The 14,231-nt window shown below is 34.9% G+C and overlaps 1 protein-coding gene across 1 annotated transcript in view; it reads left to right on the top strand.

Moving 5' to 3' along the window:
- Positions 1-4,393: 4,393 nt before the first annotated feature.
- Positions 4,394-14,231, top strand: part of LOC126807813 (disintegrin and metalloproteinase domain-containing protein unc-71) — a 47,692-nt gene continuing 37,854 nt past the window's right edge. The window contains exon 1 of the mRNA XM_050532650.2: positions 4,394-4,579. Coding sequence (XP_050388607.1) covers positions 4,504-4,579 — 76 coding nt within the window. The 5' untranslated portion in view covers positions 4,394-4,503. The remainder of the gene's footprint in view (positions 4,580-14,231) is intronic.

The following is a 14,231-nucleotide window of genomic DNA, read 5'->3' as shown; positions in this document are numbered from 1 at the left end:
CGTATATGTCTGTTATGACGTCATATAATCATGACGTCATCGAATTTATTCCAATGCAGCTCTGTGATAGAAGGGCGGTGTGCAGAACGTTTCATTGAGAAATTTAATTGGCTATAATCTGATGCGAATTGCCTATTGTCAAAAGAGGCATTGTTGGTACGCGGGTGCATCTTCCCACCCTTTGACTCGGTGCCAGCTTTCGCTCGGTTCCTTGTCTTTTTAATGTTAAGAAATGTTAGCAGTGATAAATTTGGGAGGTTTTGGCATAGAGTAGAAATACAAAATATAGGCCTACGTAATAGAAGGAGACAATTTTTTACCAAGTTGGATCATAAGAGAACCGAATCTCACCGTCGGAAATTTAATCTTCAGCATCCTCATTTTTAACGGACCATGCCGGCAAACAAGATACCTGATGAACTAAGAGCCCGACAAACTGTCCGGCAGCAGCACCATTGCGTGATCTTCTTCCATTTCGTCTTCTGTTATATATTATGTTAGCCTACATCTCAATTTCTTTGTCTGTCTAGGTCCATATCTTATTTTCAGTCTGTTCATGTATCTGTTAATTGTTTTGGCCAAACCTGTTGACTATCGTATTCCTGAAGCAATGGTCCGAGAAATCCCTCTCTGCCCACTGCTAGATTGGCTTCTGATATATACTTGAGCTTTTGAGGGAGTGTGTGTATTCTTCCCGTTCAATCAAATCTATCCCAAGTACAGCAACATGACAGCCCTTCGTTTAATCTGGGGTCTTCCCTAAAACTTTGGATAGTGATTTAAGGTATTAAAAACGGTGAAAGTATTCTTCGTCTCCATACTGTATTGTTTACATTGTATTCGTGTAAATAGCCTCGTTTGTCACGCAATTAGTTTTTCTGCAATATTCTGCTATGTACTGGTTAATTGGGCATAATAAAATCGTGAGTCGTGACGCAACGTAATGTAAACATATTTGGTCCAATTTGGAGTTTTGTTTAAAATGTAACGATATCGTTACGCAGTTAGCTATTGGTTTTTAATCGGACTATTGACCAGTCACAATTTGGAACAGAAATTTGCTTCCATTAAAGCAGTGTTTAGTGGGATTAGCTCTAATCAAACGAAACACTGCGATGAGTATGGTTGACTATCGGATCTTCGAAACCTTGGATTTTGGGGTTAAAACTGAATTGCCATGCATATCCAGTTTCTTTCAAAATACCGACATTCGGGTTCCGGGGGGGGGGGGGTATTGAAAAAGATTCACTTTCTGCACGCATTATACAGAGTTAACTGTACATAAGTTTAAGTCCGATGCGCCATTTTATGCGCTAGGAATCTCTACAATATATATATCGTCGGTGTCATTTTCGAAAATCACTTTTTTGCATAATTTAATTTATTAACATAAAATACATGCTATATCAAAAAATCAGAGTTCTGCGATAAATACTTTTCATTTTATTAGCGTGTGACCAAACCTCGTATCACGATTGGCCTGATTTTGTTCTTTTCTAAATGCTCGTATCTCGGCAACGTGTTATCGATGACGGTGTCAAAGGCCTTAAAGCGGTATAATATATGACAAAATTTCGCAGGATAATTGTTGTAATAAGATGTGTCATAGTAGACATAATTTATAGGGAGTAAATAATATCATTGCTTGTATTGCTTTTAAGGTGGAGATTATCTCTTTTTAGTAACGAAATAAGGTAAAGGCAATACCAAGTCATTACTGCCAGGCTACGTCAAATAAATCTTATTTAGTGCCCATGTTTGTCAGTTTTACGCTTCTATATTGAAAATACAAAGGCCACTGCAATAATAACAGCGCACAATAATCTCTTAGTCAAATTCTAAAATTCTGACATGAATCTTTTTTTCAGTTTTCAAGCAAAAGAGTCTCGCGGAATCAGTCTAAGATTCTCATATTGCTGTCGATACCCCTCGCGTACGTCATTACCCCACTGAGTATCTTGACCTATCTGTGGGCAGTATCCCTTAAATAAGTTACCCTACTGAATACCTACACCTACCTGTAGGCAATACCTATCAAGTAAGTTGCCATGCTGATTATTGTGACCTACCTGTGGGTAATAACCCTTAAGTAACTTAATCAACTGTGGGCAGTATCCCTTAAGTAAGCTACCTGTGGGCAATATCTCTCAAGTGACTTACCCCGCCTGTGAGCAATAACCCTCCTCAAGTAACTTACCAGACTGAGCGTCTAGACCTACCTGTGGGCAATAACCCCCAAGTAACGTACCCGACTAGGCATCTAGACATACCTGTGGGCAAAACTCATCAAGTAACTTATCCCAGTGGGCATATAGACCTACCTGTAGGTGATATCTCTCAGGTAACTTAGCCATCTGAACATTTTTACCTACCGGTAGGCAATACCCTTCCAGTAAATGGCACCATAAGCACCTAGGCTTACCCTACTGAGCATCTAGACCTACCTGTGGGCAATAACCCCCAAGTAACGTACCCGACTAGACATCTAGACATACCTGTGGGCAAAACTCATCAAGTATCTTATCCCAGTGGGCATATAGACCTACCTATAGGTGATATCTCTCAGGTAACTTAGCCATCTGAACATTTTTACCTACCGGTAGGCAATACCCTTCCAGTAAATGGCACCATGAGCACCTAGGCTTACCCTACTGAGCATCTAGATCTACCTGTGGGCAATACCCATCAATACCGTACCCCACTGAGCATCTAGACTTACCTGTGGGCAATACTCCTCAAGTAACTTACCCTACTGAGCATCTAGACCTACTTGTGGGCAATACGCCTCAGACAGCTTACCCCACTGAGCATCTAGACCTACCTGTGGGCCATATCCCTCACGCCACTTACCCCACTAAACATGCAATGTATATAACTAGCTGCATGCAATATCCCTCAATTAACCTATCCTCCTGACCACCTAGACCTCAATTTAAGTATTGAGGTTTTGAGTCTACTTTGCATCTAACTGTTGCCGAAATTCGCACGCAACTTGCCGCCCCTACCTACCCACTGTCAATACCCGAAAAGAGAATGGCATCATACAATACTTATGATTTCCCTTCATTTTTATGCCCAATTTATCTCTAGCAACGCGAATACAAAAGCTCGTAAATCATACAGTTCTGGTACAAAAACGTTCAGAAACCTCGTATGTCGTAAGAAAAAAACAGATTTGGGGGTTAAAACCTCGTAACATTAGTATTGTTTTCTTGATTAAATGTTAAACAAACATTATGCAAGAGATAAATCTGCCAATAGCAGGCCTTTCTTTACAGGCCTGAAATGTTATCTAAATTTAATTAGACATTAATTAACTTATCCAGACCATAATCAACTCCCGATGGCATCGCTAGCCTGCGATATTTACTGGATTATGATCCCATTTTCTGCTCGACTTCATTCATAAATTAATCATGAAATGGATGATCGAGACTATGTTTTTTTATTATACAGACTTTAGTAATGATGATCGAGGCTAGGCGGAAATTTCAATCGCTTAAATCTCAGTTCATAGTGGAGCAATTTGACTGAAATTTTAAGCAAATTGCCTTTACATTATCTACTTTTAAACTATTATAATGAGAACTGCCAGCTGTTTATCTTATCTCCCATATAATGTATCTTTAAATAATCAATCGGGGCACATATAGCGTGGATTAGGCTATATGAAAAAATCAAATGGCGCATCGTTACTTTAAAATAACTAAAACATCTCAAAATGAAATTATATGGATAACGTACATGTTACATGTATATGAGATAAGTTTGTATTTCAAGATTACAAGTTATTACGGACCAAATAATATTTTTGAGTAATTAAAGATCAATACAAAACAATTGATAGAAAATTTATAACCTCGCAGCGCTCGGCACACCTATTACTGTGATGACAGATTCGAAAGATTCTATAGGATGCCTTTATGATGCAAAGCCGTAAAGGACGCAGATGGTTTGCCAATACATTTTAACCTATGCAAGCAAGAATATTTTTGGTCATTATTCAGCTTTCAATCATACTAATTGTTGCATGCGCATAATAATGATTTAGAAATTTTTAGCAGTTTAAGCTCCGGTACTTGCAATATTCTTGAATAATAGCCATTGTTTATCTCTCGATACGGTTGCCTGCTTTAAGCCTCCCTCTTTAGTGTGCTCCGTGACCAAGGCTAGGAATTCAGTGGGTTGGGTTTTTTATTATTACATTATGCTGTTTCAGATAAACCTGCTTTTGGGTTAATCTATACACTTTTTATGTGCGGGGCCGACTATAGTGGGTTTCTTGTCCCTGGGCGAATTGCTGGTCTTCCTCCTGATCGTCGAGGAAAGAGTTAACCGCCCCTGATTTGCAGACGATCCATTATACGAATCTACCGTGAGTGATAAACGTTGCTAGCTTTGTTTGTAAGTTGTATTCAGAGAAACCGTTAGGTCGAGATGCGGTGGCTCTTATGATTGTTATTGTTGTGAAAATGACTTAGATTTAGCTAATTTCAACTGAAAATGGATTATAATTTTGGAGTATTTGTCTTGTGGATGCTGTTGATTCAAAGTGTGAGCCTTAGAGCCAGGCGAATAGGTAAATTTGGTTTATTTTTTTGTCATAATATCGAGTATCGCTACACACGCGTCGCTTGCAGTCGGGAGCTGCTGCAGCGTTCGATATTCATTGAAAGAAGACATCACTGACTCATAATTTACGTTATATTCCAGTGGGTTATTTGGTTGTAGTACATGAAATGAAGATCGATACAAAGAAATATAAGGTTGCGAGTCGGTTATTTAGCCGTTATGCTGTGAACTTTTGCACGTAACGCACAGTAAATAACGCCGTAATAACACAGTCAACGAGAACAGCTATGGTATACGTCAAAACGAGCATGTACACTGTTTGAAATAAACCCTCTTGTCAATATTAGTCATGCATGACTTGATCTTAATCAAAAGACGTCGGTCAGTTCAAATAAAACGATTTTTAAGTGAAGGCAATTTTTTTAGGGACCTTTTATCTTTTGTTGACCTGATGTACATAGATTTATTTTTAGAAAATCAAAAAAGATTCAACCTATTGATTTTTCTACATGTACATGCTTAGGCCTGGCCGGTCACAGCTGAAAACAATAGAGGCCTCATCAGACATCTCATGAATACATACTAGGAATAAGTACTGTACAAATATATATAAAAATATATATACAAAAATAATTACAGTATACATGCTAAAGTAATTTTGTGTAAAAATATTTTAGGTAATTGTATGCATGGTGCTTGTGTATCAATATAATTCCTTCTTTTTTTTCTTTTTGTTTCTATTATTGAAATAGATACTTTGTGATTAATTTTTGAGCTTATTTTGATCACAATGCAACCTGATAATGTACAGTTAACTGAAAAATAATCAAGGTGTGACATAATGAGTTGGGTTTGGGTGGTTTAGTCATCTGTAATTGGCTCAAGTGGTATGGTTTTGGTGATCTGTGATTGGTTTTAGTGGTCTGTGATTGGTTTTAGTGGTCTGTAATTGATTCAAGTGGTGGAGTTTTAGTGATCTGTAATTGGCTTAAGTGGTGGGGGGGGGGAGGGTGTTGATAAGAAAAAAAGCTTTTATGTGACATGTTTTAGGGTCACCAAGTAGGTTTCCTTAGTGTTCACCTCTTTCTTCCATCTACTAAATAGCCCCATGCACAAGCGAATTATTACTTTACTTTGTACTTTATTTGTTCCGTAAGAGAGAGAGAGAGAAATGACGTTTAAGGTCCACTTGACACAAACTAGGTCATTTCGTTACTGACATATTGACATATCATATGATTCAATTTTTATTTCAATAATTTGCCTGCGCGTAGGGGTCTTTAGCAGTGGGAGGAAACCAGAGGACCCAGAGAAAACCCACGAGGTTGGACAGACGACCCTACTCCTCTTCACGTACAACCGGGGAGTTGAAACAATGCCAGTTGACTCAATGACAGATCTTATGATACAACATGCACACCTTTCCATTCAGCCATCAAAGCCCCCTTAGTTCCTAAAGGACATAGTTTATGTTGAGGTCTCTATCTCTCTGATGGTATGCTTTTTTCTATGCCATTTATACATTGGATAAGCTTACATAATGTTGATTATAAATTCTACTGTCATCTGGAAGAGAATGATTTGCATTCCAATTTGTAATACCAAACAGATGGGGATTAAAGTCAGCCTCATTTATCATAATTAAGAAATTCCATCTTGGATCTTAACTAATTATAATTCAAATTTTTTAAGAAGCATTATCATCCTCACTAAGAAAATAAATTAAATTAACTTAGAATAACATACTGAAGATAACCTTTTTCTTCCCTGATTATCAAAAATCAAATCAATTGTGTGTAGAAAAGTAGAATGTTAAGCCCCATTTCATTTCAAATTACTGACCTACTTAGAGTAAGGTATTTTTCAAGAGCATTTGCTAAAAAACTAAAAACTTCAAACTCTTTAGAGGCAATTAGTTACAAGATAGAGCAATAAACTATAAGGCAATGTTTCCTTGAAAGAACTCTTTGAAACATTTGTACTCGTTCTTCCACATGTAAATGTAGGTGTTATATTAAAAACTTCATGCGACTCTAAATTGAAAGTTTAATACATAATACATGTATCTCAGTGTTGGCTTGGAAGATTTATCTCAAATTTTGCATACATGTACAATCTAGTTTGCACATACTCATCGTAACTGTATAGTCAAATAAAGTTGAATCAAAAATTAATTTTAACAATGGGATGAGTGCTAATAACTCTTTAAACTATTTCTTGAAAGTGAGAAGACTGCAAAAATTCAAAACCTTTAAATAAATTCAATAGGGTATGGTTGTAATTTGATTCTAAATACAGTAGCTTGAAAATTTGATCCTAAATGAATAGGTATAGATACAATGTAAATAGATTAACAGAACACGATTTCTTTAGGAAACAATTATAGGTTTATTTTATAACCACAATGTTTCAATATGGTTTCAATAAGTACATGAGAGAGAGAGAGAGAGAGAGAGAGAGAGAGAGAGAGGTTTAATATCCACTTGACACAAACTAGGTTATTTTGGGACTAATACATGCTTCAACTTTATTTCACTAATTCGCTTGTGTGTAGGGATCTTTAGCAGTGGGAAACCCATGAGTTGGACATAAGCGACCCTACACCCCTGCCATGTACATGTACAAGTGGGGAATCGAAACCATGCCACTTAACTCAGTGACAGACCTTATGATCTAAAGCACATGCGTTAAACCATGCAACCAGCCAACCTCGCTAGATAGATACATGACGTATATACCGAAAAATTGTACTTTTATTTAAATAATTATTCATATCAGATTGATGAAAATTTACAGATCTGACTGACATGTTTACACAGCCATGATCTAATGAAGTTTTTATTACCACAGAATCATAAATCTAAGGAGCTGTTACACTTCAGAGTGTAGCTCACATTAAGAAACAATGGCCAATACATTTAGTATTATAGTATTGGTATTTAATTGTGAATTATAAAACTTCACTAACAATATGCACTATAATTATTAATAGTTTTATTGGTTTCTTTGATCAATGTGTTATAGACAGTAGTTGTAAATTTATTAGGATTTCTAATTCTTGGGGCACTAAATGACACCATTTAAGACTTGAGATGTATGGTTATAAACTTGGGAAGCTTAGAGATGACATAATGCGACCCTAGTATTAGCCATAAAGCAATCCAGTGGGGTCATTTATGGGGTCAACGACTGTGATTTAGCCACCAGGATCAGTCCAAACAAGCTATTGTTATCTTGAAGAGGTCAGACGGTTTTAACACTTTACTCCCATCAAACCCATGTCCAAATATTTCATGACAGTTCTGTTCACACTGCACATTAATAACACCTCATTAACATGCATTCTTGTTACACACTGCAGTCTTCATACTGTGAAACTTTAATCCTTTTCCCTATAGTAACCTTAAAGATACTGTGATTAATGTGTTTAGAGTATTTGTATGGAAATGTATTGTTGCAGGTAAATTATGTTTGAAAGAACAAATTGAATATCTGTTATTCTGTGTTCTCACTGATCTTAGGGGTCCATTTGGTTTAGGTATACATGTAGTTCATTGCACTGAGAATTACTTCAGAATGACACCAACAAGTACAGAGCAAGTTTCTAGATCAGAAATAATATTTTCAAAATGGTTGATCTGATAAACCTTTCATCCATCCAATGGTTTGTTGTACATGTAATAGACCTACAATACCACTAGCAGGTAAAATAAATAAACTTGTGAGATTCTACCCCTCGATCCCGCCAACGGTTGTTCGATTTGCCAGAACGGTCCACTTCCACTCCAAACAAACTGCTTTCAAAGAAGTTTGATCTATTCCTGATTTGAATAATATTATGTCAAAAAAATCAAAATTGTAGAATGTAAAACTATCTATGAATAATGCAGTGTCACAGCTTTATGAACAAAGATCATACATGTACATGTTCATTGATTGAGTGTAATTAAATTTTGGATGCACATGAATAAATAAATTGATAACACTTTCAATCCTGTGTGAACATGTTTTTTGAACTGAATACTAATGTTCGATCCTGCAAAATACATATGAAAGACAATTTGTTCCACAGAAAGGTTATACTGTATTCTTCATGTTACAATCTCTTTACATTATATATACCAACAGCAATATAGGAGCCACCTTCTCTTGGTGAGTGTCCCAGATTCGATCCAGTTGTGGATAAAGAATGTTCCTGGGTTCCCCTTGTCAGTGGTGCATGAAGAAGTGCTTGGCAAGGAAAGATGTCTAGTTATTTGGATGGCATAAAAAATCAAGGTCACATGTATACCATTGACAATAATTAATGTACATTAAAGATCCCTTGAAAATTGAAAATTTCCCTCATGGCACAATGGATGGCATATATCCTTCTTTATTAGCCCATGCCAGATGGTGCAGAAAAGTAAAATGTTAAACCACATTTAATTTGATTTTATTTGTATATGTGGATTATTAACTTCTATATGCTCAATACAATTGTACCTTGCACATACGTTTCACTTTCAATTAGTTTGTTTTTTTTGGGGGGGGGGTGCTAATCGTTTAACGCTTGCAGGTGAAACCATAAGGTCTGTCATTGAGTCAAGTGGTGTGGTTTGGTTTCGATTCCCACTTGTCGTGACAAGGAATCGTGTCGCCTGTCCAACCTCATGGACTTTCTCTGGATTCTTCGGTTTCCTCCCACTGCTAAAGACCCCTACGCGCAAACAAATTATTGAAATAAAATTGAACCATATGTTAGTAGCAAAATGACCTAGTTTGTGTCAAGTGGACTTTAAACTCCATTTCTCTCTCTCAATTAGTATTTTCAGAAATCTAAGCTTCCCCTTCGATTTGTTTCTAATCAAAGTAAATTAAGTTTCTTCGATTTGTGCCAGATCCACTGATAATTCCAAATGCTGGTGATTTCTTTAATGTATTATAGAGTAGCAAAAGTTATTAAATGTACATGTAGCATTACCTGAATAGCATGGCTGACTGAACAATATGAGGTATTACATTTTCGTCAATAAATTTTTTATCAATATTCCATGAAACATTGAAACATAGATTGTTTGTTACCATAACAACATAATTTCTGCACGATTGAAAGTAGTACAGTACATGTGCAAACCTGTACAATTTTTTCTGCATGGAGAATTTACATGATTCTGTTAGCATATCATGGATCTAATACAATGTACTACTGGTAGTTTAGTACCTGACATTGCACAGGTGAAAAATCTCCATTTTTCTAACATCCATAATAATGCAATAATCATTAATTGTCAGTTTTATAATTAATACAGCACTAAATAAATAGTAACATTAAATTTGAAAAAAAATGGTTAGTAAAAAGTTACCATTGATATTTCAAATTAATTTGTTCAACCATTTGGTTTCATTTAACGAAAACATACTTATGTATAATGTGTTTATGATGCAATAATATTTTGAATATGGTAGACTCTTTAAGCTCTTTTCAAGAAAGCTATATCCATCTCTGAACTTTGGTAAAATGGATCAGTTTTGAACAACATGAAAAATGATGGAAGTTGATTAAACATGACAATATTTTATTTATTATATTCCTTATAGTTGCTGTTTCATCTATCTGAGATATAGGTTCAAGAAATGGAAAATATAAAGAGATTTTAAAAAATCAATAGTCTGAATAGCACTTTGAGAAAAGACATCTTAAATATACATGTACATGTATGGAATATGGATGCTAAATTTCCATGGGCACTGTTACTTCTATTCTCTATTAACGCTGTCTGGTTTTGGCATTATAGTGATGCTGAGGTACATTAATGGGTTTTGAGGAGGGTCATGGGTAAGGCAGGGTATGCTGATTCCTTCTGTAACACCTAATAAGAATTTGGTCTAAATTACTTACAAGCATTGGAATGTTTCCCTTTGACCAGAAGTGTCTAAGTTTATTTCTGTTTACTACATTGCCAAGTGATTAAAGCCAAAATGAAATAAGTGTATCAGACCTATACGAAGAAACCAGATGGATCCCTGGAGCTTTCAGGTAATTCTCAGACTGAGATGTTCAAAATATACTACAACGTTAATGTTGCTTAAAATCAAATAAACAAGTAGAAGACCTTAGACTGGTGTATACCACAAACATTAATTGTTTTATATATCTGAAGGCCAGTAAGCTAAAACATAGATAATAAACAATCACTAATTACCAGCCAGATGCTAATCTAATTAGTCTTCACTTAAAATACAATTTTTCTTTTCTCTACCCTGTTTTGTTGGAACCGTTATTTGCCAGATCATGACTTGGCACCAGTTTAAAATCAATTTAAATACACATAGATAGTTTATTTAAGTAGTATACATAATGTGTAGGCCAAATGGTATTGATAATTACAACCTTGTTGCTGAAAATTGCTTTTGTATGTTTGCAGAAGTTTTCTACACCTTAAGAATTGATAGGAGAGGTACAATTTATAATAAGGATTTTAATGTTTTTATCTTACAAGTGATATTAGGGGTTGGATGGCCGTATGGTTAGCACAAGCAAGCTGTATCATAAGGCCTGTCATTGAGTTAACTGGCCTGGTTTTGATTCCCCGGTTGTATGTGACAAGGAGTAGGGTCTCCTGTCCAACCTCACATGTTTTCTCAGGGTTCTCCAGATTCCTCCCACTGCAAAAGACCCCTACGTGCAAGCAAATTATTGAAATACAATTGAACCATGTGTTAGTCCCGAAATGACCTTTTTTTGTGCCGAGTGGACGTTAAACACCTTCTCTCTCTCTCTATCTCTCTCTCTCTCTCTCACAAGTTATATTAAAGGATCCCATCTTCATTAGCCCAGTCAGAGTAGAACACTAGGACGAACAAAGCTCCATTTCATTTCATTATTTAAAGATCATTTCAGGATTAATATATTAAGTGGTGGGTTGAAACCGAGGGACACAAAGAAATCCCATGAGGTTTGTAACCAGGTGGCTGACCATACTCTTTGACATGTATAATTACATAAGCTCTATTTGAATTAATAACAGACAGGTCAGACAACTATGCCAACAAACCCCTAATCAAAATATTTGATCATGTATTTTTTTTAATTTAATGCATGTGCTAATATACATGTATATACATTTCGTTCGTTCGTTTCTGGAGTTTTACGTCCACTTCCACCTAAGGTGATATCGTAGACAAATAGTAAAATTAAATTTTAAAAAAAAATAGTTAGTAAAAAGTTACTGGCGGTATTTTGAATTAATATGTTTAACCGTTTGGTTTCATTTAACCAAAACATACTTATGTATATGTGTTTACGATGCAATAATATTTTGAATGTGGTAGACTTTTTAAGCTCTTTTCAAGAAAGTTATATCCATCTCTGAATTTTGATACACATGTAAATGGATCAGTTTTGAACAACATGAAAAATGATGGAAGTTGAATAAACATGACAATATTTTATTTATTATATTTCTTATAGTTGCTGTTTCATCTATCTGAGATATAGGTTCAAGAAATAGAAAATAAAAAGAGATTTTAAAAAATCAATAGTCTGAATAGCACTTTGAGAAAAGACATCTTAAATATACATGTACGTGTACGGAATATATATATACATGTATATACATGTGTTTATGTATAAAGTTTACTGGGGCATTGAGATAAATATCAATACACAATTCATTAATTGGATTAATTAGAAGTTAATTACACATCTACATTCAATTATTTAAAGGTGTTAAACATTTTGTATATTTGTATGTGTTAATACACATGGGACATAAACAATGTTAATTGTACCATCAACTACATGTACATACTGTTATTGTAATACACAAGTCCTAGGCTGTAAATCCATAGCAATGGATCTGCAGTCTCTGTTAAATGTAATGTAATCTTTGACTTGGATGTGGATAAAAAAAATGAGAATACTATCTTGATTAAATTTGATATTGGTCATATGTATACATTGTTTAGTTTGAATGTGGCTATTTTAATTACCTGGAATTTAAGGAAATTAACCCAATGTTGATTTTAATATGTAGCCTAGCTGATTTGGTATACAACATTTTTTAGTAAAAATATGAAACTAAAATTAGTAATCAGACCCACTTGCACTGATGAAATAAAACTGTTCACCCCATTAGTAATAATCGAAAACTCACTAACTTGAACACTTAACCAAGATTGTGCTACCTCGGGTGGTCACTGAGACCCTCCTCCTACACCCCCCCCCCCACCAACTCTCACATGAGAAACATAATAACAAAATACAAAGGATATAAACATTCTTAAACTTGTGAAAGCAGTGTTTTCATGGAAAATAATATTTCTTCTTCTGCTGTCCCCAAAGAAGAACAACATTTATCCATGAAGTAGACGAAATGTGTCGCTTCCTAGTGTCAACCTAATTGCATTACTGATGAGTTTTCTTCCCACTGCCAAGACCATATATACTGTATGTTAGTCAAAAAATTACCTAGTTTGTGACAAGTGGACATTAAACCCAAGCAGAACAGTAGGACGTTAAACGCCATTTCATTTCATTTCTAATACAAAGATTATTCAAGGGAAATAAAATATTTCAATTGTTCCACATTCTAAGGTTGATGTGGTGACAAACTATAAACTATTTATATCTTAGGCTAATCCTAAATATAAGATTTATTTACATTATAAAGGATTAAAATGGATTATATAAATCTCTACATGATGTCTTATTCACACTATCTTATAGATAGAGAGAGAGCCATAGACTAACTCTTATAGACTGTACTTAATAAAATCTCATCAATTTATCATGATTATTGATGCCATTGATACCACATACAGATACATCATCAATAGTATTATTCTTTGTCCTTTCATCAGGCTATTACACAACCCGCAATTGAACATAAAATTGTAGGGGTTTTACATTAGATCATATTATTGAATACTGACATGATAATAGATGATTGATTTTATACGAACTTGTCAGCCAAGTTTATTCAGGTACATTGTACGTCGTATTGAAAAAGATTTTATTTATCAATGAAGAGTAAAGATTGAAATGTTAAGAGGAGGGGGATAAGAAAACGTAAATTACGAAGTCTGGAAATAATGCACCTGTCTGTTACAGACATTGTCAAGCACAAATTTCGGCTTTGTCAGACACTCTTCTTCTGGTGTCTACGATAGCACCCTTGATGGAAGTGGACGTAAAACTCTAGTAACGAACTAACGACTTTGTCAGGCACATATTTTCCTTTTTTCAGTGTTTTGATTTAGGATTGAGATATACTTGTACTGTTAATTCTATGTTTTTTTTAGCAGTTTAATATGCTGAATTATACACTATGAAAAATGGACCAATATCACATTTTTTCTACCAGTTTTTCTAACAATATACATGAAAAAACAACTCTAACACATGTGCAATACAGTTAATGTCAAATTTAGGTTCCAAGCCAAATTAATATCATTACAATGTGAATTGTCAAAGCTTATCAGATCTTAATCCTAACAGACAAGTACGTACCAGTACATGTTTCATTTCAGTTTCTTTACTGAATATCATGCATTATCTCAATCTGATTAAAACACAGATCCAATTTCGTTTCATTTTTATAGTTCAAAATTTTGATTTTACTTGTCTTTACCACACTTGGTGTAGGCCATCGAAAGTAGAAAAAACAAAACGAAAT

This window comes from Patella vulgata, chromosome 9, assembly GCF_932274485.2.
Source record: "Patella vulgata chromosome 9, xgPatVulg1.2, whole genome shotgun sequence".
Classification (NCBI taxonomy): Eukaryota; Metazoa; Mollusca; class Gastropoda; family Patellidae; genus Patella; species Patella vulgata.
Note: the sequence above shows the minus strand (reverse complement) of the source record. Positions and strands in the feature narration are given on the sequence as shown.